We start from the raw sequence: 27,990 nt of genomic DNA on the forward strand, positions 1-27,990 counted from the left end.
TATGTTTTTATTTTACTTCAATATCATTGTGGCAATAGCTTTTTACTTTTGTAGTCTATTTTTTAACGTACTAATCTTTGGTTTTACGTACATCTTTTTTTATTCTCTCAAGCACCGTGTTTATATCTGGCACAAGAACATATCTGAACAGTCTTATTTTTGTTAACAGATTTTGTGTTTCTATTTGTATACTGCAAAAAAAGCACACAACAAACAACTCTAATGAAAACAAAATACATGTAGCAATGTTTCAGACCGCGCTTTAAAATGTAAAGAAAACTTGTATTAGTTGTGAATAAGGTTCACTTGTTGTCATTCATCCTCTTCAGAAGTGTAAATGTTGTTAAACAGAGTGAATGTTGTTAATGTTTTCTGAAATGTGCGCCACAAACATTGTGTAGTCGGAGCATTATCGGTGTAACACAACAGTGCGCTCCTCCGCGGGTCCGTCCTGAAACACGGCACCGATGGCGAGAGTACCCGGGGGACAACAGGATGTTGTGGTGCCGACCAGAGAGCTCTGATAAGCTCGTTGGGGAGTTTCTTGGCACTGGACCCGTAATCAGGTAAAACCTTTAAATCTGGGAAACAGCAGCAGCTGCAACTTATATGTAGAGCAGAGCGACAGACGGTAGGAAAGAGGGTCAGGGAGCCGCCGTGGATCGGAGAGTAACATGCGCAGACACTTAGTCCGGTTTAATGTCTCTTACTAAACCTGCTAGCGGAGGTTTGCGGGGACATTATTGAGAGATTTTATGTGTATTTCAACATAGCAGTTTGGATGTTTGCTTGTGGAGGCGACATAGTGCGCGGAGGGCAGCCTGACCTCGGCTTTGTCGGTAAGTTAGCACAGACGCTAAAGCTAGCTGCTCTCACGTATAGTGTGTGATGTTGACAGAGAGATGTTTACACACTGGAGACGTGGGGGTAGTTAGAAACCCTGAAAGCTCGAATATATCCAGCACATGTTGAAGTTAACCAATACTTGAAGCCTGCTAACCGGACCACTAGCACACTGGGTCATGTTGATACTGGCTGCGTCGTGCCCTCGTTTTACCGTAGACACACTAATTGGATCACAGGGTTAGTGCGTAATTCATTTATTTTGCATTGTGTTACATTTTGTTTTGTCTTTGTAGTAGAAATGATGCAATTAGAACAGATAGTTTTAAAAAAAGCTTTCGATCCACATGGTTTAAAGGAATATATTCGCTCCTTTTTGCTTTTCCTTAAATATAATAAATCAGAAATTGTGTTTAAAGAGACTTTAGCCTCTCTGTAGGTGTAAAGATGTTGGAGTTTGATCTGGACCTGGTCTAATGTGGGCTACGAGTGAAAAAATGTGTAGTGGAATCTCGTTTTTTTTCCTCACTTTATTTTTTATTTTTTTACTTTCACAATCCAGACCCTGTGTTTTAAAGAATCTTAAGCTGCTGTAGGACAATCTTGTGCAGATTTGCTCAGTCTGTATAGTAGCTGTATATCAGGACCTGGTTTTAATGCCTTCTGCATATGACAAAAATGGTGATATCTCTCTTTTTGCGTTTTCAGAGCTACAATACCGATTTTGCATATCACAAATTGCTTTTTGCCTCTCTGCAGTCTCCGACGTACCGCAGTTCCACATAGAGTAAAGGCAAATAATCTTTGCTGCCTTATTTCCTGTTATTTCAGACCATTTGGTAAATAAAGATGTTTTATATTTAAGGAAAGGGAACTGTAGTTAACAAAGCTGGTTAAAAATGTAATTGCTTTCTAAAAATGTTTTAGTTGTCATCATTTTGGAGCTGGAGATTTGAACTTGGCGTTGTCTGAAATCTGTTTGGGAAACTGCCAGGCAATCCTCTCTGCAGGAAAAACCCAGCACACAGAAAAGATGCTGCTGCCTTTAATTATATATCATGTTGACCTCTGATGGAGAAATAGCCTACATATTGTCACTACTGTTACATGTCACCAGACTCATCCTTTGTTACTGTCTGCCATACCCCCGTCTTACCTCCTGTTACCCAATTGCCCTTTTGTTCTGTTCTTTTACCCTCAAGTGACATTTACTTACAACCCCCAACCCTTTTATCCATCCTCTGAGATGTCCCTTTTGTCTTACCCTCTGTATTTGCATACAGTGCCTCCCTACCCTTTGACCCATCCCCTGACATTCCTATAAAAAGTGTGCCCTGAAAATGCTCTGGGTCGACTTACCCTTGCAGACCCATACTCTGTGTCGGTAAATCCACCGTATTACCGGTAATACTAGTAAAATCGCACCATTACAGCAAACTTTGAAGGACCAAGAGTGAAATTTCTTCAACACCTCATAGCCAAAATCCTACTTATCATTAACTGTAGAGCCCAGAGACTGCTGTTAGATGTGATGAATAGGCACAAACGCATTCATTTCTGTTTGACTTCCCTCCAGTTGTGCTTCATTATAATGCGTTGTCTACTTGCAGAAACAAGATGATAAAAAACTGGGGTGTCATTGGTGGGATAACTGCTGCCATCGCAGCCGGAGTATACGTTTTGTGGGGCCCAATTACAGAGAGAAAGAAGAGAAAGAGAGGTAAGAAGTGCAGCAGTGTGATACACAGATTAGCAGTCGACCAATTGTTTTTTTTCCCAGGGCTGACGTCAAATTGATTATTCGTAATCAAGGTGACGGCGGATATGTGGAAATGTCAGACAGCTGTACCAGAGCTAAAAAAGCACATTTTTAAAATTTGTTGAATGAAACGATACTGATAAATGCTGATAATTGCTTGATCCCTAATATGGATTATACATGGACTCTGGTTACACCGCTGTAACTTACATTAGCTCGTGCTTCCCTGCAGGTATGGTTCCAGGCCTGTTAAACTTGGGCAACACCTGCTTCCTGAACTCTTTGCTTCAGGGCTTGGCGGCTTGTCCGTCCTTCATCAGGTGGCTGGAGAAGTTTTCAGGTTTACCAACAATCCAGTCATCTAAAGACAACCAGCTGTCCACTACACTGTTGCAGCTTCTCAAAGGTACATGAAACCAGTCTGTCATAGAAATCACTGGAGCGCCATGGACGTGCTGTGTTTGTTCATGTCTTTCACATGGATGCTGTTTCTGCACTGACAGCTCTGTCCAGTGACGAGCCTGGAGAGGAAGATGTGCTCGATGCGGGATGCCTCCTGGATGTTCTCAGACTGTACCGCTGGCACATCAGCTCATTTGAAGAGCAGGTTAGCAGGTTATGCTGTTGAGTGTTTTTGCCACATGTATCGTAGGATGCAGTGTTTTATTAGTCCTGCTGTGTGGTTTATCCCCTCTCAGGATGCACACGAACTTTTCCATGTTCTCACATCTTCTCTGGAGGAGGAGCGGGATCGTCAGCCCAAAGTCACTCATTTGTTTGATGTGCAATCCCTCGAGGCAAGTTGTCATCCCCCTGCGTGGATTATCCCCAAATCTGCAAAATGCACTCAGATCTCTCTTGCATGCTGCTCTATGTCCTTTGTAGTTCAGTTTAGCTCGTGTGTAGTCTGGAGTTTTGGCATCATTTGAATCTAAAACGTCAATCTCAGAACGTGGACAGTATTAAATCTAGCTATTTTTTTGTGTATATCTTTATTTTAAAACAGAGTCTCCCCGATCAAGATGACAAAACTGTGACCTGCAGAAGTCGAGGTAAGATGGCAAACAAATCACAGATCTTGATAAAACTACAAAGAAGTGTGTGTTTCATTTGTGGTATTCTGTTTTTTTTTGGCAGCTCCTCTTCATCCGATACCATGTCCGTGGAAGTTTCAGCATCCTTTCCACGGCCGTTTAACAAGCAACATGTCCTGCAAGCGCTGTGAACTACAAGTGAGCTTTTTTGTTTTGTCAGGGAAGTGAATAGCGAGTTAGTTTATGTTGTTTGACCTTCACTTCGTTTTTTTTAGAGTCCAGTACGATATGACTCATTCGAGAGCCTGTCCCTGTCCATTCCTTTACCTCAGTGGGTAAGCAAATATGTTAGAAGCACATGAGCACTATTACTATTACAGTGTCTCTATTTAAAATATTATTTTGACATTGTGTTTATTGTAATCTCATCTGTATTTGTTCTCAGGGCCGGCCTATCTCTTTAGATCAGTGTCTTCAGCATTTTATCTCCTCAGAAACCATCAAAGAAGTGGAGTGTGAAAACTGCACCAAGGTACATTTAGCACAGAGTCAGTGTCTTGTTCATTTATGGAGGATATTTTGTTGAATGATTTACTGAAAATCAAAACTAGAAACATGCTGTTTTGTTTTAGACAAATTTTCTTGATATATTTTTTCTGTTTTTCTTTCATCTCTGTGGTGGATTATTTCTCTTCAGCTTCAACAAGGGACCACAATAAACGGGCAAGTTCTGGAAAGCCAGAGGACAACATTTGTTAAACAGCTAAAACTAGGAAAGGTAACTGTATTCACCATGTCACTGTCAGCTAAATATTAACAGCTGCTTGTTAGAAAACCTGTACACAGCTAAAGCTTGTTGTTTTTAACCCAACTTCAGTTAAAAAAAAAAACTCTGTCTGTTAGCTCCCTCAGTGCCTCTGCATCCATTTACAAAGACTGACATGGTCCAGTGAAGGAACCCCCATCAAACGGCAGGAGCATGTGCAGTTCACAGAGTATCTGTCAATGGACCTCTACAAACACAACAGCTCCACACTGAGGAGTCAGCGGATCAAATGTGCTCCGAAAGCCATAAAGGCCGAAAATTTAGACGATTCCACGGAGAAGCCGACTGCTAATGGCACCGGTTTGTTGGGTTTTCTAAACCTGTCATCTCATTCTACTTTGAATTCAGCTTGCTTCTTTGTCACGCTTCAGTCTTTTGGTGTCTTTTCTTTGACAGATTCAGAGCATCATAACAACAACAAACCTTTTTCCAACGGGACCTGTTCGTCTGTATTTCTTCACTCTCCTGGTGTGAATCCTCAGCTCAGCCTCACATGTGACTACAGGTGAACTAAAGCTGTTCAGTGATGTGGAAGTCAAGAACAGAAGATAAATTAAAGTATCTCTTGTCTGCTGCCTTTATGTTAATCTGATCGCACTTAGTTCACACTTTTGCTGTGCCGAAAACCATCTGGAAATGTTTTGACTCAGAGTGTTTATTCACGCATGAGGCTGGCATTTTAAGTGACTATTAATGTAAAGGGGTGTATGGACAAAATGATAATTATGTTTATTTTGATCAATATTAAGATCACAATTAAAGAAAAATATTGGTGACAATTTATTTCTATTGCAGTTTAATAGTTACAATGGCATTTTTTTTTTTTTTCAAAAATCAGGTCATAGACTAAATATTTTCACACGTTCACTAAGTGCTGTCTCTACGTCTAATTCAATGCTGAGCTGGAACAGTGTCTAACAAATCTAATGATCTGAGCCTTTTTATTGAAGAGTAACTTGTTTCCAAATGGGCTTCACAGTTTAAAGGGTAAAAGGCAGACCAGTATCAGTGTTAAGCATTTAAAGCTTGAAGAAAGGAAACGGGAAACAGTCAAAGTACTTCCTAAAAACCCATCATGGGTGGGAAATTAATGGAAGAAATTGAATAAATGTATCAAGAACAAACACATAAAGATGACTTCATAAAAGGCACAATCGGTCACCAGTATTGTCTTTTAATCCCAGTATTTTTCCTTCCAGCTCTACAGAATACCTTTTCCAGCTCACGGCTGTGCTGGTTCACCACGGAGACATGCACTCAGGACATTTCGTCACGTACCGCCGCAGCCCTCCCTCGCCTCGCAGCTCCTCACCCTTCAGCTCCCAGTGGCTGTGGGTGTCGGATGATTCGGTACGCAAAGCCAGCCTGCACGAGGTGCTGTCTTCCAACGCGTATATGCTTTTCTACGAGAGAGTTCGAAGGCTCAACCTCGGCCTGTGCTCAGAGGAATAACCAGAAGCTCACAGTCAGACTGGTGTCTGTCTTTCCAGTCAAACTGTTACACTTGATGTGCCAGTTACCAACAGGTGGCTCTGTGACGATGACAGCAGAGAGGAAAGCCATCAGATCTATTAATATTTTTGCATCATGGGTCACAGCACATTGTTGAGGGTCACAGTTTGATGTGTTCTGGACTCTTTACTTGCTGCTCTGATCAGAACAGGAGGCTGTTAATTCCAAAGATAATGGACCTGCAGGACTTTAGTCAGATATCTTTGATCATGTAAGCTACTTTGTTTTGACACGTTTAAAATTCTGTCATGTAACATTTTGACTTCTACGGGACAAAGAAACAGGAACACCTGACATTGTATAGTGCACGCTAAGGTAATAGCCCTGCAGTACGTTGTTCATGATGCTTATGTTACTTTTCATGAGGCAGTCAGAGGTGTTCACTCATTCAGTAGCATTTTAATGATGCTGTAGTTTCAAGTGTTGCATTTGTATGCGATATACTTCAAGGTGTTCCTGTTATTTTGTCCACAGCCTCAGACAAAAGTAGTGGATTAGGACTTATCAGAGATGTTATTTTGGAGTTGTTGCATATGAAAAGTCAGGTAGGTAGAATCTCCCTTAACTCTGGCTCTCTGTTGTCCAATCTAACTTGCCTCATCATTCCCAGCAGTGTTCCTGATCTGTAGTGGAATTAATGTTTCGATCGACTCGGCTCAGCTGTTGAATTTGACGTTTAGCTGTTTCCAATCATCTTTACACCGTTGTGATTTGCAGAGATGAACAGTTGAGGATCAAGTGCCATGTGTTGAGATTTTTAACTCCTGAAACCACGAGTGCTACCAATAATGTGAGCGTCCCATTGGGACTCTTCCTGAAAATATGGCGCATCATAGACATTTGGCTTTGTGTGGGTGTGTCACAGATTAACAGTGATCTGCCCTCAGTTAAAGCTGAAGTATAACTGCAAGTTTCTGAGCAGGTTATACGGATTGTTTTTTAATTCTGTGTAACTGAGAACTGCCGTTTCCTACTGAACCAACTAAGTCAAAACGAGAAATGTTCCGGTGCAAAACCCCTTAATGTTTGCAGTTTGCACTGATGTATATTCATGTGAGATTGTGTGTATTTGTGTACAGTCTGTCACGGTGATTGTTTTCAGGTAATAAAGAACATGCAAATGTGAACTTTTAGAGTTTTTGTTTATTAAAGCAAGATAAGAATTTGCTGCTTTTAAGACAGCAGAGGATGTCGGTGAATCAAACGCAAACTACCTGAAGCCTTGACAAAAACACTGACTCTCACAAGCAGAACATTTTTCAAAACAATAAATAAAGGATTGCTAAATGCAGAAACTGCCAAAATGTGGACTTTGAAAATTCCACCCACTTAAAAAATCTTGAGAGTTTTTAAAGCTCTAGGAAAGGATAGAATTAGACATTGACTTAAGATCAGTGTATCAAACTATTTCCAAGGCCAGAAAAAGAACTTTGATGGTGATTTCTTGTTGAAATCCTACGAAGTTGACATGAATAAATGAATAGATCAGCAGCCTTCTTCAGCTTCATGTTAAACCCAGCAGGGTTTCCACCAAGCACATAATCTACTGAGTAATTCAAAGAAGAGACGTCTTTCACTGTTATTTCAACTGTCCTTCCAGCACCACACAGGTTAACGACTTCATTTAACTGCTCTGTCACAAGTCATTGAATGTCGTCTCATTAGGTGACACTGAATGAGAACCAGCAATGTAAGATACTCAATGAGATTGAGGTTTTCAGTGGATTTTCCATCTCAGATCATCAGGCTCCTTCTGCTTGCCCATCTCTGATTTGTGTGATTTTTTTTCCACAATAAAATATGAATATTTAAAATGGTATCTTTAAAATTTTAGTTTGATGTATCAAATGCTTTCTAAGATCATTTTTTCCTCCTAAACTGTCCACCTACTTTCAGCACATTTTTCTTTTTTTTGCACATTAAATTTTGAAGCTATGTTTGGATGAAAGCATGAAATTTTTACTGTAATTTCCCGATTTAATTTTTAAAAGTATTTCTTAGTTATACTGCCGAACCATTTTGAAACTCCAGAACTATCCTCTACTTAGATTAAGCTATCTGGCAATATTTGTTACACCAACAACCTATTTTTTTTTTTTTAATTTTTGTAATTAAGTATTTCACATTAAAATTATCCATATGTTTTGTTTTGTTATTGGGACATAAAGCCACATATGGTTCAAGAAATATCACTAATTGAGCTTTGCATTATGGTTTTTTTGTTATGCTTCAAATCTACATGTTGCATATTCCGAATCAATGGCACGTTGTGAAATAACCCTAAAAAGTCAAGGCTTTTATTTTCAAAAGTTGCTGAGATATTGTCCTTCAAACCTAGCCTCAAATTTCAATGTGTGGAAAAGCGTGCTGACAGTAGGTCAATGGGAATTTTAAAAAAAGGAAAAACCTCTGAAGGTGTTTGATATATTTACCTAAACTTACACAAGTATCTTTATAAATATCCATATTTTATGCTTTTAAAAATTTCAGGCAAATCAGAGAAGGTCAAGCAGAAATACTTCTAAAAATGTGATGATTTGTGATGGAATGAGGTTTTTATTAAGGTTGCCAGCTGCTATATAAAAAAGAAAACTTGCTTAAATGAGCTTACATGGTGAAAAATGTGTTGACAGTCAACACTTATCTCACCTTATGCTCCTATTTAATATGTCAGATTCAGCTGCAACATTAACAAACACACTTTAGATCTGAGATTACTTGACGTGCCAGAGGACTTCTGACAAGACTAAACTGAAGCTCCATTAGTGTCTCTTAGTGTTCCTTGGGCAGCAGTTCATCTGGTCCAGCCCACAATGTACACTCGGCTTGTTCTCATTTCTTGCTGCCCTGCAGGATGCGTCTAAAGGTGAGGTTGATGCGAGGCGAGAGGACCTTCTTGCGAACAGGAAGACTGTGGTACCAGAAGGTGTTGGTCGGCGGGTTCATGAGCAGCAGGCTTCCATGAGCGAGCTCCAGCTTCACGGGTTCAATCTGTTGGCTGCTCTGCTTCCCTCGAGCATCTCTGTGTCTGAAGATGAAGTCTCGAGCTGCTCCGAAAGAGACCGAGGCGATGGGAGAAATCGGGTCCAGCTCCCTCTCGTCATCCCGATGCTCACCCATGTGGTCCTGGCCGTCTTTGTACCTGAAGGAAGACTTTCAAAAGTAAATCTTATCTCAGGCTGTGAGATTTACAGCTTCTGTTAGTAGTTTCTCACCTGTTGATCAAGACGAAATTGAATGTCCATCCTGTTGTTCTGGTCACAGCATCCCGAATGTGTTCCAGTGTTGGAGTCCATGGGCGGGCCGAATGTTTCACCCCGGAATAAGTGTAAGTTAGACCCTCATCTCCATATGTTGCCTGCTTTCTCGGTATATCGTGCACTTTTCCAAACACCTGCACCTTTGCTGCCTCTCCTGAAACAAAATCAGCAGCAGTTGTTCAACTAAACTGCAACTTCTGGACATAACTTCACAGAGGAAGTGTTGATGTTGTACCTGTTGAGTAGACCACCTCCTCCTCCAGCTGTCTGAAAAGCTGGTCTGCTTCCTGTTTAGAGAAGAGCTGTGCATAATCACAGTCCAGTCTGTCTGCCTCGATTTTTCTCCAGGGAACGGGATGAGCGAACTCTGCTAAAATTGCATCCTCGTCTTCCTCAGGATCCTCTTCCTTCATCCTCTCACTTATCTCCACTTTAATCTTCTTCCTTGGACTTCTTTGGACATCAGTGGAACAAGAGCGTTTACTCTGTTCTCCCATCACAAAGTTTTCCATTGCAGCCATCTGCTGTCGGTAGTAAAAGAATCAAACATTATATTTTACCTTTATACCTTTACTGGTTTCTTATAGGCAAGAAAATAGATCAGGAGTACTTCCTCTTTAAAAAAAAAACACAGATTCACACTTCTGTGGTTTCATATTAAAGAGCCAATCCTGTCAGCATGCAGAGTGCAGCTTTCTCTGTCATCATCATTCTTCAGAATCACTTTCTGCTTTGAACGTGTATGACTGAATTAGTCCAACATTACAACTCGCAACTGTGTAACCTTGACGAATTGCTGGTGGGCTCGAGCAGCTGCCAGTGGAGAGAAGTGTACAGAGAGCGAGAGATCTGCACATTTTAGAGGAAACAACAGTGTAGAGTTATATGTACGTCATCTTAAGGTCGGAAGGTATTAATTTTATGGGAAAACACTTCAAAATATGTTACTTTCATACACAGACGAGTTTTCAGGGGCTTAATCTGATACCAGAGAGGAACTTTAACACTGATTTTTAAATAAACTGGGGGGGAAACTATCTTTAATGTGGGTCTTGAATTGCATCGTTCATGTTTTATGTATCCTGCAGGTTGTGTATCGTCCTCTCTGTCCTCTCTCCCTGTATATCTCAGCAGGTATTTCTGTTTCTGGAGCTGCATGGGTCTCCTCAATCTTGTTTCTCTGCTGCAGGCTGTTGTTTAAAATATGCTTTATGCATCTTAGCTGTTATAAATTCTTCTCTGGATATCTTACCTTTGTGGTCATGTTTGCCGAAGCACCCTGTAAACCCTTGTTTTTAAAGGTTTTGCTTAAATGAAGTTATTATATTATTATATGTTGTATAATTACCAAATGAAAGGGAGGGCTGCAATTAAGAATTGCCTTTATTATTAACTCATCCTCGATTTATGCCCTTCACACACTCAATGAGCTTCACAAGTGTTGTTCAAAACATACAGATGATAAATTATTATCATAGAAGACAAAGCCAAGCAGCAAATTATCACATCTCAGAACCTAGAACAAAACTATTGAGCACCTCTGCCTTAAACAACACTCAAATGTTTACTTGATTACCAAGATGGCAGACTATTAGTTTCAGACTATGAGTCAAGCCTTTTTGTTTGATTTCTTTGAAAAATGACGGATAAACAACAGAGAAAACGTCAAAAATAAAGTCAAATCTGTGTTGTTTTGAATGTGGGATGATTATGTATTAGTGTGGCGTGGAAGCTCGGTGCTGTTTCTTTAACTAACAACAGAGAACATCGTTCAGCTGCTGCTCCTGAACAGCGCTCAACTCATTAACATAACGCTGCTTCCGTCACCGTTTAGGCGCCAAACGTTTTAACTCTGCCGGGAGAAGTTTGGATTTCTGAGGAGTCTGCTGCAGATTTAAGCTAGTTTCAGACAAAAATAGTTAACTCACTGAGTTTGCAACAGCTCGCCGTCAAAGTGTTTTTCAGCAGAATGATTGGACAGAAAACTATTCATTCATTTTTCTCGTCGGTGTCTAAAAAAAGGACTTCTGCAGAGTTAAATGAACCCGAGGAGGATGCCAAAGAGCCGGTGAGCCTTATTTCTTAGTGGCAACTCAACTTTACACACACGTGTAGCTTGTTATGCTAAAACACGGCGTTTTTTTTACATTTAAAAACACTTACAGTTCACTTTTAGAGCTTCAAACACGGAGAGGTTTGTCTTTTCCCGGGACTCGTTATCGAAGCTGCGTTCAAGGCACCGCTGCGTTCTGTAATGTTGTTGCACAAAACGAAGATGTTTGCGCCACTCTGTCGACGCTTTCTACAGCCAGTTTCTGTTCGTCTCTTACCTGCCCTGTGTTTTGCTCAATACATTAAAATTGTGCAGAAAAAGCAGAAGCCCTGTGCGGGGGAGCCGGAGCCCCGCAGCCCGCCTCCAACGCCTCTGTCCCCGGAGCAGCTGGACCGGATCGCCCGCAACAAGAGAGCCGCGCTGGAGAGGCTCTCCTCGGCTCAGACACCGCCGGGGATCGGGGAGAGCTGGAGGAAGGGACTGTCGGCGGAGTTCAGCAAACCGTACTTCAAACAAGTGAGAGGAGGAGTCTGCGCAGTGCACATGGTGTCTGTGTTGTTGTGAACAGTTTTAATAACTTTAAATTTCTCTGCCACAGCTGATGAACTTTGTTTCTGACGAGAGGAAGCGGGGCACCGTGTACCCACCTGCTGAACAGGTGTTCACCTGGACACAGATGTGTGACATTAGAGATGTGAGTTTGACAGCACCCTGCTCTTTTCCTGTCCACAAATCACATGTAAAGCTGTTAATACTGAGCATGTCTGCATGTGTTACCGGAAGTTGTGGTTTTAAGTGCAACAAGTGGTCAAAGCATGCACTTAGAGGACAGGACCCCTTAAATCCAGAGCCCCTGCTTGAAGTGAGCGTTTTTAACATTTCTCTTTTAAAAGTTTATGAGCTCAATCAAATGAAGAGAGATCCTACTCACAGTTTCCCCCCGAATCTTATAACATTCAGTCAGTATTTGCCAATAACAAGTCGCATTCTATATTTTTCAGCTGTAAATAAAACAGAAATATACCATGCTAGATTATGTTCAAGGTGTTTTCAGAAATTATAACAAAATTCTAGTTAAATTATAATCTCTGTAATTGTGACATGTCATAGGCCTATCTATTCCAAATGAGTTGACTGTAATCAACGCGTTTCTTATAAATATTTGCTGTAGGTTGCACTGCAAGTGAGAGCAAAATCTAGTTAAATAAAGTTAATTGTACGCTTAAGTAAAAACGTTGTATTGATCTAAATGACTGGTGAGGTGAAGTTGTAGTCTGTTATGATTTAACTGCCCTATAAATTTGGTCACTTAAGCATATATCTATCTATATGCGTTTTAAAAAGGAAGCCTATAGTTTAAGGAAATGTATTGAGCATCGTAAGGATTCCTATGTTTGAATATTTTAAAGGAATGTTTGGAACAAATTTCTGCCATTTCTTTTCCTGCATGAGCAAAATTCAGAAGTGAAGTGTAGAATTCACCAACAACAGACCAGAAACATGCAAAGTGATCCTGAGCTACAGGGCCCAGTTTTTCTTGTAATCTGTTAATCTGTTTATAGATCTCCAGTGAAGCCAGTTGAATAGTAATAGCTGAATCCACTTTACTTGCGTTGCTAAAGACATCCCTTCGTTGTCCTGACTAACATCTGTGTGAGTGACAGAAGTGGAGGACAACACATGGAAGACTACCGTGCAGCTGAACTGAGAATATCAGTGTTAAAATATGACAAGAGTCTGTTCAAAACTGTGAAACCACTGAAAATACTTTGATGTTCTTTCTGTCTTCTTAAAGTGTTGCTTGTTGCTCTGTACAAGGTCTGGGTTAGTAGTGCAGGACTATGTGCTGTATAGATGTCCTCTTTCTCTAAAAATCAAGTGTATTATCTCAGTTAGCTCTTAATCTTTCTAATTCCAGGTCAAAGTGGTGATTCTAGGCCAGGATCCCTATCATGGACCAAACCAGGCTCATGGATTGTGCTTCAGTGTCAAAAGACCAGTGAATCCTCCTCCCAGGTTTGAAGCGTTTTCAGTGTCTCCGATAGAAGAGTGTGAATGAATCCTTTCCATTTGATTGCATTGTGAACACAGAGTATTTACCAGCTGGGATCATGACCATCTCTGCACAGAAACATGTAGTTGTTATGCAAACCGGAGCTCAGGGAAGGTGATATGAATCCAGGACTAAAAGGATATAATACACACGTGGACAAAATTGTTGGTACCCCTCAGTTAAAGAAGGAAAAACCCACAATTCTCACTGAAATCACTTGAAACTCACAAAAGTAACAATAAATAAAAATTTATTGAAAATTAAATAATCAAAATCAGCCATCACTTTTGAATTGTTGATTAACATAATTATTTAAAAAAACAAACTAATGAAATAGGGCTGGACAAAAATGATGGTACCCATAACTTAATATTTTGTTGCACAACCTTTTGAGGCAATCACTGCAATTAAACGATTTCTGTATTTGTCAATGAGCGTTCTGCAGCTGTCAACAGGTATTTTGGCCCACTCCTCATGAGCAAACAGCTCCAGTTGTCTCAGGTTTGATGGGTGTCTTCTCCAAATGGCATGTTTCAGCTCCTTCCACATATGTTCAATGGGATTCAGATCTGGGCTCATAGAAGGCCACTTTAGAATAGTCCAACGCTTTTCTCTCAGCCATTCTTGGGTGTTTTTGGCTGTGTGTTTTGGATCGTTGTCCTGTTGGAAGACCCATGACCTGCGACTGAGACCAAGCTTTCTGACACCAGGCAGCACATTTCTCTCCAGAATGCCTTGATAGTCTTCAGATTTCATCGTACCTTGCACACTTTCAAGACACCCTGTGCCAGATGCAGCAAAGCAGCCCCAAAACATTACTGAGCCTCCTCCATGTTTCACCGTAGGGACAGTGTTCTTTTCTTTGTATGCTTGGTTTTTGAGTCTATGAACATAGAGTTGATGTGCCTTACCAAAAAGCTCCAGTTTGGTCTCATCTGTCCAAAGGACATTCTCCCAGAAGCTTTGTGGCTTGTCAACATGCATTTTTGCAAATTCCAGTCTGGCTTTTTTATGAGTTTTTTTCAGCAGTGGTGTCCTCCTTGGTCGTCTCCCATGAAGTCCACTTTGGCTCAAACAACGACGAATGGTGCGATCTGACACTGATGTACCTTGGCCTTGGAGTTCACCTTTAATTTCTTTGGAGGTTGCTCTGGGCTCTTTGGATACAATTCCAACGATCCGTCTCTTCAATTTGTCATCAATTTTCCTCTTGCGGCCACGTCCAGGGAGGTTGGCTACTGTCCCGTGGGTCTTGAACTTCTGAATAATATGAGCCACTGTTGTCACAGGAACTTCAAGCTGTTTAGAGATGGTCTTATAGCCTTTACCTTTAAGATGTTTGTCTATAATTTTTTTTCGGATGTCCTGGGACAATTCTCTCCTTCGCTTTCTGTTGTCCATGTTCAGTGTGGTACACACCTTTTCACCAAACAGCAGGGTGACTACTTGTCTCCCTTTAAATAGGCAGACTGACTGATTATGAGTTTGGAAACACCTGTGATGTCAATTAAATGACACACCTGAGTTAATCATGTCACTCTGGTCAAATAGTTTTCAATCTTTTATAGAGGTACCATCATTTTTGTCCAGGCCTGTTTCATTAGTTTGTTTTTTTAAATAATTATGTTAATCAACAATTCAAAAGTGATGGCTGTTTTTGATTATTTAATTTTCAATAAATTTTTATTTATTGTTACTTTTGTGAGTTTCAAGTGATTTCAGTGAGAATTGTGGGTTTTTCCTTCTTTAACTGAGGGGTACCAACAATTTTGTCCACGTGTGTATATAATCAGTTGTTAAGTCAGTCTTTTGCCATGATTATCACATCTTTGATCCTTTTCATTCCCAGTTTGGAGAACATGTACAAAGAACTGGTCTCTGACATTGAAGGCTTTCAGCACCCTGGACATGGAGATCTGACTGGGTGGGCCAAACAAGGTACTATTTTAAAAATACAGTTGTCTGCTGAATGTTTACACACAGTAAAACAACCAGAGAGCTCCATCTGTGACCTCCATCTGTGACCTCGCTCTCCAGGTGTGCTGCTGCTCAACGCCGTGCTGACTGTCCGAGCACACCAGGCCAACTCCCACAAAGACCGAGGCTGGGAGGCCTTCACTGACGCTGTGGTTCAGTGGCTCAGCAACAACCTGGAGGGCCTGGTCTTCATGCTGTGGGGGTCGTACGCTCAGAAGAAAGGAGCTGCTATAAACAGGGTGGGTCTGCACTGTTGGATTTCAGAGTAGAATAATGGGCTCGAGCACACTGGTTAATTCACAGCCTACTTTTTCTGAAATGTATACATTCTAATATAAATTGTTCACATCCAGACCTCACCACTTAGAGAGTAAAACTGTGCTTTGAAACAATCTTTAGCAAATCCCAAAGCAGAAATGCACTTCTAAAAGCTGACAGTAACCACCTAAAACGACTGATTTGCAATTTCCCTATTGGCTACAGAAACTGACATACTGGGACATGTTTTCTGTCTAAAGCTGCTGGAATGAGGTTTCCTGCTGAGGGGTTACTGTAGGTCATATCCACAGCCTATCAGAGGGCTGTTGGTTAGGAAAACTACAACTACTACGACTTCCTTACAGATCATTTTCTTTGCTGTACATTTCCCTCTTTAAAACAGGTAACATAAGATAACCCTTTATTACACCCACAGTGGGGAAAATTGCATTTTTGCTCCAGCAGGTGGGGTAAAAATTGTATCCAAAACCACTAGAATGTCCTGAAAATTGACTTCCCTCAGAATAACATCAGTTCTGTGCCTCCCATGATCACATTTACACATTGTTGTGACAGTGAATGGCTTGATCTATTGTGTCCCTTTGAATCTTTTTGACAGGTTTGTTGTGATAGTCTTTGTACTTGTAACTGTGTAACTGTAAGACAGGCCTGTGTTTGTTTATTTCCAGCATTGTGTTGATGGTGTGGCACTTTGCAATTTTAAATCCTTAATCACTAAAAACTTTCAGTGTAAGCTTTATAACAAGTTTTCCTCTGTTTTCAGAAACGCCACCACGTCCTGCAGACTGTGCATCCTTCTCCACTGTCTGCTCATCGGGGTTTTTTTGGCTGCAGCCATTTCTCAAAGGCCAACGAGCTGCTAAAGAAATCTGGAAAGTCTCCTATCGACTGGAAGGATCTTTGAGTTGTTATGCATGTTTGCTTTTCTAGCACCTGCCACTGACCAAAACCCACCCATAAGCTTTTCTTTCTGCTGTTCTCAACAGTTCTACGCTTAGTGTTTCTTCATGAAAGCGTTCGTGTTGGCAGTTTGTTCTATACAAATAATCTTGAAAGCCGTTTTTCCCCTCAAACTTACTGTGGTAATGCAGTTTCCCTGTTGTAAATATGTTTTTGTACACTATAGGCCTTTTTACTTTGCACATTGAAGTTTCCTTTTTTTACTTTTTTACCGAAATGTTGGGTCCATTAAAGTGGTTCTACATTCTGACCGTTGTTTCTGAATGTCTCATGTGGTTCTGCTAATCTATAGTGTAGTAGGTTCTCCACACATTCCTCTGCTGAAAGTTGTTTCATCCTCACCTTTGTGAATTTGAATTCACTGAATTGCCTTTGCAGAAAATGTAAATAAAATAAAATAAAAAATAAATCATCTTTTTAAAACTCTTAATCTGAAAAGCCACTTCAGACATTGTCTACAAAGTGTTTCTCCTGAAATGTAGTTGAGTCAAAGTATAGAGTCGCAGGAAAATGAAATGCCAAGTAAAGATACCTCATGATTGTGCCTAGGTACTTCACTACTGAATCTGGGCATGTACCAACACTTTCAGAGCCAGAAAAAACTTTCTATACCCCCGAGGGGCAATTAAGTGGACAAAGAGCGGCAAACAAAAAAAGAACAAGAGAAAGAAAATGCACTGAAAGGTTAGCTCTACATCTTGAAAGTTCAGTGGAGGTCTGCAGCCAGATGCCTCTCTGAAAGTTTGCTAAAACAAGACTTAGTCACTGTAATATACAACGATAACTTTGATGCAGGCAGATTATTTATGCCCTATATATCCTGAAAAGTATTCATTTAATATTTTCCATTTCAGTTTACTGTATTGTATACTGACCTGTGTAATGCAGTACAATTTACAGTTTTTACTATCTATGCTTTGACCGTTGACACACAAATTAAGGCTAGCTAGCCTTCCCACTGTTTTATTGTTAACCACGCCCGACGGGTACGTCGGCGGGGTTATTGCATTCGGAGCGGTATCTGGCTGGGTATGTATGTATGTATGTATGTATGGATGTATGGATGTATGGATGGATGGATGGATGGATGGATGGATGGTCCGATATCTCTGCAACCGCTGAAGTCAGGATAATCAAACTTGGCACTGAAGATCAGTCTAAGGTCCCCTGCTCAGTTGTGGAGTTGCAGATCAAGTAGGGAAGGAGATACATATGATGATCAAAATTGATACATATTGCATCAGTTGTATAGGGAGGACAGGGTTTTCGCCAGCAGAGGGCGTGGTTCTGCCCTCTACTGAGGGCTCATCTAGTTTTATGTATTTATGTGGTTTTTGGGTATTTAATATTTCTTAAAAGGGCATTCCGTGTTGATCTATTCAGCCTATTGTTACTGTTATCCTTCTTCTTCTTCTTAGTAGTAATAGTGGTATGTAGGGTTTTGACGTCGACGTAAAGGCGTGGCTCCACCAATGACGTAATGACGTCAGCAGGAAGTGTGGCGGGGTTCCTGCTCAGCTTCGCCCCTATCAGCTCTGCAGCGGTGATGTTTGTATAGTTAAACAAGTGACAAAGAGACGATGCCTGTTGAGAGTATTCCTGTCCGGGATGTGTCCTTACATTACCGCTTACTCCAGCAGTATCTGGTGCTTCTTAAGAAATACCCGATACTCACGAAGTCTGTGACCAGGTCGGTACATCTGCTCATTCGCTGACGGCTACTTCTCTGCTGTCATGTTTTCTTAATTTGAAAGTCACGAATTCCAAGTTTTTACTTTATGACACACAAAGCCAATCCATTGAAGTTAAGTTCATCAAGTCGTTTTTCTACACTGTAACCAAAACAGTTACTTTCAGCAGCTGCTTTGTGGTTGTTTGCATCTTTTAGCCCACTTTGTTTGCTCTGACCACAGACTGCCCTTTTGTCACAGTGCTCTGCTTTAACCAATCAGCATTTACTTAGAGAACCTCCCCTAACCTGATTCCACTTTAATCCTGTCTGTGAATGCACTTGTTGCATATTGACAGAGTTGTGTGTGTGTGTGTGTCCTTGTTTGTTTGTTTTTCAGTGGCATCCTCTCAGCTTTAGGAAATCTTCTGTCCCAAACTTTGGAGGCAAGAAAAAAGGCCAAAAATGGAGCCCCGGTTAATGAGGTCGACGTGGCTGGCGCTGCTCGCTATGCCATTTATGGGTGAGATTTAATACAAAAAGATAACTGACCAGTGGTGTGGTTTCAAGGCTGCAAGAAAATGATCGTAACATTGTGTTCCAGTCAGACTAGAGAATGAGATAGAGGAATATGTGTCAGACTTGGCACAACATGATTATAGTATACAGAGATTAAGTGTTTTCTCTGTTGAAAAATCAAAAATATAATCTTGAGAAAGAGAAAATGCAGCCCCAAAGGTGAGTGCAACAAAAGTGAATATACCTGTGATCACTGACACACAAGTTAGAAAATCTATGATCGCTGAAAATAAATTGAGTATAGCTGTGATTTCTAATTAATCTAATCAATGGTTCAAATCCCAGTCAGAGTGGGGTTGTCCATTGAGGACCTTTGGACAAGGTGCTTCATGTACTTCGTGCTGCCTGCCTACCTACCTTGTACCTACTCTCAGATGTATGTCGCCTTAGATAAAAACATCTGCTAAATCAAATTCTAAATTGTAATTAGCCTTACTTCATGAGCATGGTTATAAGAATTACCTGTGAAGAGAGAACCACTCAGTTTAGGACCAATGTGCATGTCAGCATCATGGTTCCACATAAAAAAGAATATCCAGAGGAACTGAAAATCTGATTGTGAGACTTAAAAAGATGGTAAAGGATACAAGAAGATTAGTGACGAACTAAAAATCAGTGGTAACAGAAGTGCTGCAGTAATCAGGATTTAAAGAATAAGTCATAGTCCCACTAATCAGAATCCTTTTAAAATAAAATAAAGCCACGGACAGTGTACTTCTTTTTTAAATCTTCTTCTGAAAAACAGATGGGAAAGTGCTTCTGACTTGACACAGGGGCTGTTAATGGAAACCAGAGTTTCTGTGACGGCTCAGAAAGTGAGAAAAAACAGTGCATAATCTGAACCTCCATAGACGACATCCAAGAAAAACAGCTGCTATTCTGAACAAAAGCCAAAGAGCATGAAAAACCTCAGAAATATTGGGAGCACATTCTATGATCAACTGAGACCAGGATACATTTATTCGGTTCAGATGGGGTCCAGCTTGTTAAGGAAGGACTAGCATAGTGAATACAAAGTCCTGACAGTTTAGCGGAGAAGCTAGCATGTAGTGATGAGGCTGATGTTAGAGATGTCACCATAAAGGCTGCAGATGTACCAGAAATACTGGCTGACAAGATGCCTCCTCGTCTGCAGAGGTTTGGAAGAAGAGGAATATTTCAGCATTATAGAAATCCAAAGCACGCTGCCAAAATCATACAAGAGTTTCTAAAGAAGAAATAAGTAAATATGATGACCTGGTCACATGCTTAGTTTCACGTAAATCCTACGGAACACCTTTAGTATATTTTAAGAGAAAGTCAGAGCAAAAATACCCTCTAAATAAATAATCTGAAAAATGAAAAAACATCTCTCCAGAATTTTGTGCAACACTATCATCCAGCCCCAGGATTGAGTAAAATAACGGTGGACATGTGAAGTATGTGTAAAAATAAATAATTAAGATTTCAATCTCAGTAATTGAGCTATACTTACTTCTTTTGCTTTGAGTTCTTACTTTGGGTGTATTGTTTTTATGTTTGGTTTATTTTTTTTGGTTGTATCATTCCTTGTTGCCTTTCAGGTTTCTTATTACCGGACCAGTGAGTCATTACTTTTACCAGCTGATGGAGGTGTGGATGCCTACCACAGACCCCTTGTGCATAGTCAAACGTCTGCTACTGGATCGGCTGTTTTTCGCCCCTGGATTTCTGCTCCTCTTCTACTTTGTTATGAACATCCTGGAGGTGGGCCATCTCAGAAACTCATCCCTTCATATCATCTTATTAAAGGAGGACAACAGTGATTTGAGCGGTCAAATTTGCTGCAGCAAGAGACATTCTTGAATTTTACCTTATACAGTACCAACCAAAAGATTTGGACACACATCCTCATACAAGGGGTTTTCTTTTCTTTTTAACTACCTTCAATGCTGTAGAGCAGTACTGAAGACATTAAAACTGTACTGCACAGGGAGTTATTTACGGTAGTGGACAAAAAAGTGTAAACAAAGAAAAAAAAAGTTTCTTGATGATTTTTAGCAGTAACCACACTTTCCCATAATGAGATCTTTGCACACTACTGACAGTATCTTAATCAGCTTCACTGATTTAGATGTGTCTAAACATTTGAGTGATACTGTACTGTGACACAAGCTCAATATGGAATGAATCCTACTCCTCCCATGATACAGTAGGACTGAAATTGACACTTTTAACATGGATTAATCAGTCAATCTTCTTTTTGATAGATTGTCTTCTCTTTGAAATGATCCCTATCACAACTTCACAGGGTCCAAAATGACGCCTTAAACTGTTTTGTTTTGTTTAATTAATCTCCAAATATCTAAAAATGCGGAGCTGGAAAAATATTTGGCCTTGTTTTTCCCATCATTTTTACTCAAAAAAAAAGGCAACCACTCCCCAAAACCCTCAACTAATTATCAAAATAGTTGCCTTTTTGTCCTTCAGTTGATCACCTATAGTTGTTCCAGCATGTCACCCTCCTTCATCAAACCCTTCCTCACTGATAACTACACGTGTCTTTCAGGCTTCATGTCCCAAGTTTTTTAACATTTTACTTTTGTGATATATTTTTTGTATTTTACTGGATGAATGGTGCTCCTCATTACTAGTAAACTGCATAAAACTGCTAGTACCCTGTCTTCATGTATTAAATGCAATATGTAACACACTTGAGAAACACTTTTATATAGAAAAGCATGTAGGATTAGTGAACAGAATGTGCATAGTTTCCTGTCCTGATATGGAGAGGAGCGGTAAATGAATACTGCGGTGGTCAGGAACGACTTCTTGTATTAGTTCTTACTGCAGTGGAGCTGAAGGGGATTTCCGCTAAAGACACTCTGTTGTCTGACCAGCAGCTTGTGTAGCATACTTTTAATAAAAATGAAATAATATGTAAATAAATATAATTATTCCAAACTGTCTTCAGGCTAAAGGGTGGCAAGATTTTGAAAAGAAGATGAGAGGAAGTTACTGGACCGCCTTGAAGATGAACTGGAAAGTCTGGACCCCCTTCCAGTTCATAAATGTCAACTTTGTGCCTGTTCAGGTACGAACTTCACTGCCATCCTGTCCTCAGATAAACAACACGTCACACACGGACGCCACCTGTCATTCTCTTCATGCCTCTATGTTTCACTGTGGCTGTTTTTTGCTTTCAGTTCAGAGTGCTGTTCGCCAACATGGTCGCCTTGTTCTGGTATGCCTATCTTGCATCTGTGAGGAAATGATGCCACCAGGGATTTCTGCACCGTCAGCGAGCTGAGACGATACCACCAGGCTGTTAACTGTGCTACTGTAGACCTGTTCCTAATCTGAACAATAACTTCTGCATGCAGTAGCTCCTCTGATTTACAGGTTAAAGCCATTATAACATGCTGCTATAACACTTTGGCTACATGACTGCCTTCGTGGGAGCAAAACAGCACTGCCAAAAGCTTGAAAACCGATTGGTAAACTTTGAATAATGTGATTGAGGAAGTCTCTCTAACACTGGAATGATGTCAGATTTTACCACACACTGCCTAAGCTGCAGCTCCACCCCTGAGCTGACGAAACTTCTGGAAATGAGTCATTTCATTTCATTTTACAGTAAAAACAAACTGTACTTCTTAGTCACAAGGTGCTTTAGAAAATTAAAAGAAGACAATAAGACATCAGTAAAGTCTGGAGACTTTATTTTTTTGTATTTGTCATAAAAAATTAAAATGTGTGTATTTGTACTGCCACAAAAAGGTTTTAAAACAATTGCACATTAAGGAATGTATTGATTTTCGAAATAAAAGTACTAATAAATAAAAAGCGCGTGTTGCTGTTTGATCTTCATGGATAATTAACAAATGTGCATCTACATGCACATTAGTGTGGTGTATGAACCGTGTCAGTGTCCTCAGCCTCCTCTCAGACGCATTGTCATGTCGATGGTGCTGTGCTCTTGGACGCTGTAGTCCGCCAGAGTCCCGCTCATCATCTCCCGGCCCTGGTGGATGAGTCTCTGCTGGCTCACAGGAACTCCCTCTCTGTGCTGAACTCTGTTCTTGAAGTCGGCCACAGTATCCTCAGGTGTGATATCATAGGTGCTCAACTGTCCCTTTTCGTTACGGAGGAACACCTGGATTTTGGCGGGCTCAGTGACCAGCAGAGACACCTGGGAGCCGGACTGCAGACCGTAGTCCCTCAGAGACCGGGAGTCGTCGCTCAGAGGAGTCCTGTGGCCGTTACTGATCACCAGCTTCTGGCTGACAGGGAGGTACCCAAGCTTGGTCTGGATCGTCCTCTTCAGAGAGCCGACAGAGTCCTCTGGGTTCACATATACGTTGTGGGAAGTCCCATTCAGCATAATGATGCAGATCTCCATGTTTCAAATGCTGCGGAGGAGAGTCAAAATAGTTTATTTAATAGTGAAAGATATCTCAGGCTGTTTCATTACAACTGATATAAAGAGAGCCTCTTACCTTGTGATGACTCTTTCTAAAAGAAAAAACTGAAGTCCTCAGATCAGACGTGTAAACAGTGATGTTGATCAGCTGCTGTGTAGAAACTTCCAGCTGATCACAGTTTATATAGAGCCAGCCTCAGCTCAGCAGCACCTCCCCTTCGCTCAAGATTCGTTTTCCCTTCTCGGCCTTCATAACTTTCGGTTTCTATTCTCCGAACATGATTCTTCTGGATGCCTGATATGTTTTTATTACTCCAAACACTGTACATTGTAAATGAATTTACCACCAAACAAGTTTATCATGCAGCTGTAGAGACAGACAGTCAGCTGCTGATACAAACAGGTTTACAACTTTTACTGCTCACCTCATGATGTCAAGTCAAATCCGGACTGTTTGTATAGAAACAAAACTGAAAGGAAAAAGCTTATGTATTGATAAGTATTTTCAAAATAACACTGCACAGAAATACAGAGAAAACTCAAATAATGTGAATCACAAATCATCAGAAAGCAGAAAAATACTGCAAATGTAAAATATTCATTACTAGTAAAAACATGCATGCAAAATTCTAGTTAAGTAAATAAATACATATCTGTAAAATGTACTTAAAGTATCATGTTTTGCGTGTCTTACTGATATATTTAACTCTATAAGCAGCATTTTACTGCTGTAGTGGCTCAAATGGAGCATAGTTTTCAGTATTTTACATATTATGTGATGTGGTGTTATAATTTCAGAGAGTCACAAGATAAATGTCAGTGGTCATAAGGTTATCAATATAATGGAAAGACAAAAAACAAAATTCTAATTAACAAATTCATTTTTTTTCCTCATTTTTGAATTGTTGGTAGCTACAGTTCAAACAGACCATCTGAGAAATGTAGGCTGCAGTGAGATATGGTGGCCCTCAGCTACAAATGAACCCGGTATAAAATCCTAAGCTATCAGATAAATGCAGTGAAGACTAGAGTATGAAGAAGCATAAAATAGAAATAATACACAGTAACTGAGCAAATTTACTTTTATAAGTACTTTCCAGCACTGAAAATGCAGCCAGTGTCGTAGCATTGGCCTGAAAGTCTGCATTACACAGGATGTCAATATACTCCTGACTCACCGCTTCCACTTAATGGTACTGAAACTAAAACAAAACAAAACAGAGGTGTCAAATGAAACTGAAAAACATAATCAGCAGCAATGAGGGGCTTAGAAGCAGAGTGGTCTAACCCACAAAACATCCAAACTGAGTTTTACATAATTTCTTACAACCTAAAAATATCGTTACAGTGGTGCTTCAAATGTTAGAGCACTCTTGAAAACACAAAACTTTGAATCCATTTTCACTGGGTTAGACCACTCTGCTTCCAAACTCTTGTCTGAGAAGCAGCTTTTTTATTTTTCTTGTTGCAGAACATGTGATAAATGCCGTACACATATTTTCACGTATTATTTCTGACTGCAGACAAACAGAGAAGTGACCACATCTCTGCCTCACCCAACACATCTGATACATACTGCAGCTCCTGATAGACACACCCAGTGCTCAAAGGAATTTAGTAAGTTCATAAGCATCAGAATTAATAGAGAAATATATCCTGAAATAAGAAGATACATCTTAAATAAGGATCCTGCATTTACAAGCAAAAGCAGTTTGGCAGAAGGGAAATGTCGCCTCATGATAAGAGTCCACAATATCCTGCCAAAACCATACAACAGAGTTTCTACTGAAGAAAAAAGTAAAAATTTTGTCATGCCAAGTATTTGACTTGACTTTAATCTAACCGAGAATGTTTGGGATATTTTCTGCGACATTTCTATCCCACAACACCAACACGCTTCACAGTAAAGAACATAGCACAGTCTATCTGCTGAGGAGAAGCATTTCTCATCATTTTTACTGCCTTAAAGTTGGGAGAGACAGAACCGACAATAAGAGCAGTCAAATTGGCTGCAGCTGAGATGGAGATAACTTGACTTTTACCCCATCACCACTCAAAGGTTTGGACACAGCACCTCATGCAAAGGTTTTTCATTATCTTTAACTATTTTCTGTACTGTAGGACGATGCTGAAGACATCAAAACTGTGAAATAACACATGGAACTATAGTAAACAAAATAAGGTACCAAACATGTTTTATATTTTATATTTCTAGCAATAAGCACATTTTGTCTTGATGACAGTGTTGCATACTAATGTAGTATCTTAACCAGTTTCATTATCATAGATGTCCAAACACTGACTGGTGCTGTGCTGTGACATAAGAACAAAATGTAATGAATCCTACACTTCCCATAATGCAGTTTGAGAGTAGAGATTAAATATACTGTTATTTTTATTACAGAATAATCAGAATTATTTTTTGATTAAATATGCCTTTGAAATGAAAACTGTCCATCATAACTTTGCAGGGCAGAATGTTGTGAAATGTGTTTTCAAATGTATTTTCCCAAAAACACATTCTCTCAAAAAGTAACAAATACTTTGCAAATTTATTTATGTGTTTATTTTTTTTGTCATTTTTCAGGAAATAACATCAAAACAGACACACACACACACACACACACACACACACACACACACACACACACACACACACACACACACACACACACACACATATGTACATATATAAAGAAAACTACACATGACAATGACTTTTTCCCATGACTTGTGTGGTTACTACGAAACGCATAACATGCTTTTGAATTAGAAAACATCCAATCAATGGATTTTTTATTACATACAAAACAAGATTCAATTCAGCCACCTAAGGTCATTCACTACCTCAAGCTAAAGGACAAAATACGATGCAAGTTTAGAAACATTCTCCTTCAAAAACATCAATTTCAACAAAGGAGTTTCATATATATATATATATATATATATATATATATATATATATATATATATTCACACACAAGCACTCACACACACATGTATATATATATATATATATATATATATATATATATATATATGTGTGTGTGTGTGTGTGTGTGTGCATGTAATAAATTAGCATTAAATTAGCAAAGTACTTGTTATTTTTCTATAATTAATTAACAAAGTGTTTTAGTGTAATAGTGTCTGTCATCAAATCCTCCCTCACTGGTAAATGCTCATTTCCAAGTTTGTTACACATATTTTGTTATTCTAATTTATTTATTGAATTTTACAGTATGAATAGCAATTCTTATGACCAGTAAACCAATTTCCATGTTGATATTTAACATAGATAAATAAAGTATTTTAATAACCCTCAAGAGGAAATCAGCAAGATACAGCAGCAAGTTTTTTAAAATATTTTTTTATTTTTTTAAATGTATTTATTTCGACCTTGGATAAAAGAAAAAGACAATACATACATATATGTATACATTTATATATATATATACAACAAAATAAAATAAAATTGTAGCTATGAAAGCATTTTTTCCTTTTTCTTTTTTTTTGTACTGTCATTAATCAATTTCAAAACCAAATTCTGTTCAAAAAGGGCGTAAGAAGAAGTAAAAACAACTTATCTAGTCCCACCCCTTATTCCTTATCAAAATATACCACTTGAATTCAGCCTGAAGCACTGTTCAGGTCATAGCCGGTCATTTAGTTAGCAACAAAACAACAGCGTAATCAAAAGAATAACAGCGTAAAATATGAAATTTAAAACAAAAACAAAATTGACATCACAGGATACACAACACCCCTAATGTTACTGATTTGACCTTTGTTTCTATTCTTTTTCTATTCTGTATCCATTTAATATTTCAGTTTTAAAGATGTATTTTAACCTACTTATTGTTTTACAGGATTTCAGTTCATCACTGCAGCTGTTCCATAGTGTAACTCCTTTTACTGAGACACAGTGAAGTTTCATATTGGTTCTAACTGGTTGTTTTTTAAACATAAAAATTCCTCTGAGGTGATGTTTGCCTTCTCTCAATTGACAAAAAACCTCTGGATACTATTCGGTAACTGCTGATTTTTAACTTTATACATAACTTGGATTGTTTTATAGTTGAACAGATCCTTAAATTTTAATATATTAAATTTGATGAAGAGCTGGTTTGTTGCTTCTCTATAGGTTGATTTGTGCTGCTAAAATACTTGGGACATATGACTGCACAATATTGACAAAATAACTAAATACCTGTGTTTTTCACAGCACTGCCAAAAGTTTGGAAGATCTGAAAGTAAACTATGAATAATGCCTCTTGTAAACACTGGAATAATGTCAAGTCAAATAAATATAGTTCTTTTGATGTGTACAGATGCAGCTCCACCCCTGAGCTGACAGAAGCTTCTGGAAATGAGTCATGTCATTGGCATCTTTTATAACTGGAGGTACAAATTGCTTTAGAAAACATTAAAAGGCTGCAATAAAACATTAAAGAAGACAATAAAGCATCTGTAATGACTGAAGCCTTTATTTTTTTTAAAGCTGTGAACTATGTTTACTATGTTTCACTGTGGCTGTTTTTTGCTTTCAGTTCAGAGTGCTGTTCGCCAACATGGTCGCCTTGTTCTGGTATGCCTATCTTGCATCTGTGAGGAAATGATGCCACCAGGGATTTCTGCACCGTCAGCGAGCTGAGACGATACCACCAGGCTGTTAACTGTGCTACTGTAGACCTGTTCCTAATCTGAACAATAACTTCTGCATGCAGTAGCTCCTCTGATTTACAGGTTAAAGCCATTATAACATGCTGCTATAACACTTTGGCTACATGACTGCCTTCGTGGGAGCA

General features: G+C 39.5%; 5 protein-coding genes across 12 annotated transcripts; 3 read left to right on the forward strand and 2 right to left on the reverse strand.

Annotated features, from left to right (window-relative positions):
- The first annotated feature begins 403 nt into the window (after nt 1–403).
- usp30 (ubiquitin specific peptidase 30) lies at nt 404–7,101 on the forward strand. 2 transcript variants are annotated; one of them, XM_022198632.2, is made up of 13 exons: nt 404–566; nt 2,454–2,563; nt 2,835–3,008; nt 3,106–3,209; nt 3,301–3,399; nt 3,609–3,654; nt 3,740–3,834; nt 3,912–3,971; nt 4,082–4,168; nt 4,334–4,414; nt 4,540–4,762; nt 4,859–4,967; nt 5,662–7,101. In XM_022198632.2, the coding sequence occupies exons 1-13, from the start codon at nt 496–498 to the stop codon at nt 5,912–5,914; spliced, it is 1,512 nt and encodes a 503-aa protein (XP_022054324.1). In that variant the 5' UTR covers nt 404–495; the 3' UTR covers nt 5,915–7,101. The 2 variants fall into 2 exon arrangements, with proteins under 2 accessions (XP_022054324.1, XP_022054316.1); XM_022198624.2 differs by lacking the exon at nt 404–566 and adding an exon at nt 632–839.
- alkbh2 (alkB homolog 2, alpha-ketoglutarate dependent dioxygenase) lies at nt 7,100–11,712 on the reverse strand. 5 transcript variants are annotated; one of them, XM_022198681.2, is made up of 5 exons: nt 11,565–11,690; nt 11,398–11,483; nt 9,470–9,758; nt 9,190–9,388; nt 7,100–9,116 (listed from the first exon to the last, which is right to left on the reverse strand). In XM_022198681.2, the coding sequence occupies exons 3-5, from the start codon at nt 9,753–9,755 to the stop codon at nt 8,807–8,809; spliced, it is 795 nt and encodes a 264-aa protein (XP_022054373.1). In that variant the 5' UTR covers nt 9,756–9,758; nt 11,398–11,483; nt 11,565–11,690; the 3' UTR covers nt 7,100–8,806. The 5 variants fall into 5 exon arrangements, with proteins under 5 accessions (XP_022054373.1, XP_022054391.1, XP_022054363.1 ...); XM_022198699.2 differs by lacking the exon at nt 11,398–11,483 and having other exon boundaries at nt 9,470–9,755; nt 11,565–11,712; XM_022198671.2 differs by lacking the exon at nt 11,398–11,483 and having other exon boundaries at nt 11,565–11,692.
- unga (uracil DNA glycosylase a) lies at nt 11,098–16,986 on the forward strand. 2 transcript variants are annotated; one of them, XM_022198659.2, is made up of 7 exons: nt 11,098–11,302; nt 11,603–11,803; nt 11,886–11,981; nt 13,206–13,303; nt 15,190–15,278; nt 15,378–15,556; nt 16,360–16,986. In XM_022198659.2, exons 1-7 carry the CDS (start codon nt 11,204–11,206, stop codon nt 16,498–16,500), a joined length of 903 nt encoding a protein of 300 aa, XP_022054351.2. In that variant the 5' UTR covers nt 11,098–11,203; the 3' UTR covers nt 16,501–16,986. The 2 variants fall into 2 exon arrangements, with proteins under 2 accessions (XP_022054351.2, XP_022054340.2); XM_022198648.2 differs by lacking the exon at nt 11,098–11,302 and having other exon boundaries at nt 11,485–11,803.
- A 1,053-nt stretch (nt 16,987–18,039) lies between these two features.
- Nucleotides 18,040–27,983, forward strand: pxmp2 (peroxisomal membrane protein 2). 2 transcript variants are annotated; one of them, XM_051950749.1, is made up of 5 exons: nt 18,040–18,246; nt 18,626–18,748; nt 20,367–20,529; nt 21,737–21,856; nt 27,733–27,983. In XM_051950749.1, the coding sequence occupies exons 1-5, from the start codon at nt 18,137–18,139 to the stop codon at nt 27,799–27,801; spliced, it is 585 nt and encodes a 194-aa protein (XP_051806709.1). In that variant the 5' UTR covers nt 18,040–18,136; the 3' UTR covers nt 27,802–27,983. The 2 variants fall into 2 exon arrangements, with proteins under 2 accessions (XP_051806709.1, XP_022054292.1); XM_022198600.2 differs by lacking the exon at nt 27,733–27,983 and adding an exon at nt 21,969–22,463.
- LOC110954209 (uncharacterized) lies at nt 22,468–23,436 on the reverse strand. The gene is made up of 2 exons (XM_022198611.2): nt 23,262–23,436; nt 22,468–23,174 (listed from the first exon to the last, which is right to left on the reverse strand). Exon 2 carries the CDS (start codon nt 23,162–23,164, stop codon nt 22,697–22,699), a length of 468 nt encoding a protein of 155 aa, XP_022054303.2. The 5' UTR covers nt 23,165–23,174; nt 23,262–23,436; the 3' UTR covers nt 22,468–22,696.
- Nucleotides 27,984–27,990: the final 7 nt, after the last annotated feature.

The sequence above is a fragment of the Acanthochromis polyacanthus genome, chromosome 7 (genome assembly GCF_021347895.1).
Source record: "Acanthochromis polyacanthus isolate Apoly-LR-REF ecotype Palm Island chromosome 7, KAUST_Apoly_ChrSc, whole genome shotgun sequence".
Lineage (NCBI taxonomy): Eukaryota > Metazoa > Chordata > Actinopteri > Pomacentridae > Acanthochromis > Acanthochromis polyacanthus.

Excerpts from the sequence above, each read along its gene's own strand:
- usp30 (XM_022198632.2), top strand. The coding sequence starts at position 496 with ATGTTGTGGTGCCGACCAGAGAGCTCTGATAAGCTCGTTGGGGAGTTT. Across the intron at positions 3,009-3,105 it reads ACTGTTGCAGCTTCTCAAAG|CTCTGTCCAGTGACGAGCCT; the intron begins GTACATGAAACC and ends CTGCACTGACAG. Across the intron at positions 4,968-5,661 it reads AGCCTCACATGTGACTACAG|CTCTACAGAATACCTTTTCC; the intron begins GTGAACTAAAGC and ends TTTTCCTTCCAG.
- alkbh2 (XM_022198699.2), bottom strand. The coding sequence starts at position 9,755 with ATGGCTGCAATGGAAAACTTTGTGATGGGAGAACAGAGTAAACGCTCT. Across the intron at positions 9,389-9,469 it reads GGAGGTGGTCTACTCAACAG|GAGAGGCAGCAAAGGTGCAG; the intron begins GTACAACATCAA and ends ATTTTGTTTCAG. Across the intron at positions 9,117-9,189 it reads AATTTCGTCTTGATCAACAG|GTACAAAGACGGCCAGGACC; the intron begins GTGAGAAACTAC and ends GTCTTCCTTCAG.
- unga (XM_022198648.2), top strand. The coding sequence starts at position 11,489 with ATGTTGTTGCACAAAACGAAGATGTTTGCGCCACTCTGTCGACGCTTT. Across the intron at positions 11,982-13,205 it reads AGATGTGTGACATTAGAGAT|GTCAAAGTGGTGATTCTAGG; the intron begins GTGAGTTTGACA and ends TTCTAATTCCAG. Across the intron at positions 13,304-15,189 it reads CCAGTGAATCCTCCTCCCAG|TTTGGAGAACATGTACAAAG; the intron begins GTTTGAAGCGTT and ends TTTCATTCCCAG.
- pxmp2 (XM_051950749.1), top strand. The coding sequence starts at position 18,137 with ATGCCTGTTGAGAGTATTCCTGTCCGGGATGTGTCCTTACATTACCGC. Across the intron at positions 18,247-18,625 it reads CTCACGAAGTCTGTGACCAG|TGGCATCCTCTCAGCTTTAG; the intron begins GTCGGTACATCT and ends TTTGTTTTTCAG. Across the intron at positions 20,530-21,736 it reads TTGTTATGAACATCCTGGAG|GCTAAAGGGTGGCAAGATTT; the intron begins GTGGGCCATCTC and ends AACTGTCTTCAG.
- LOC110954209 (XM_022198611.2), bottom strand. The coding sequence starts at position 23,164 with ATGGAGATCTGCATCATTATGCTGAATGGGACTTCCCACAACGTATAT.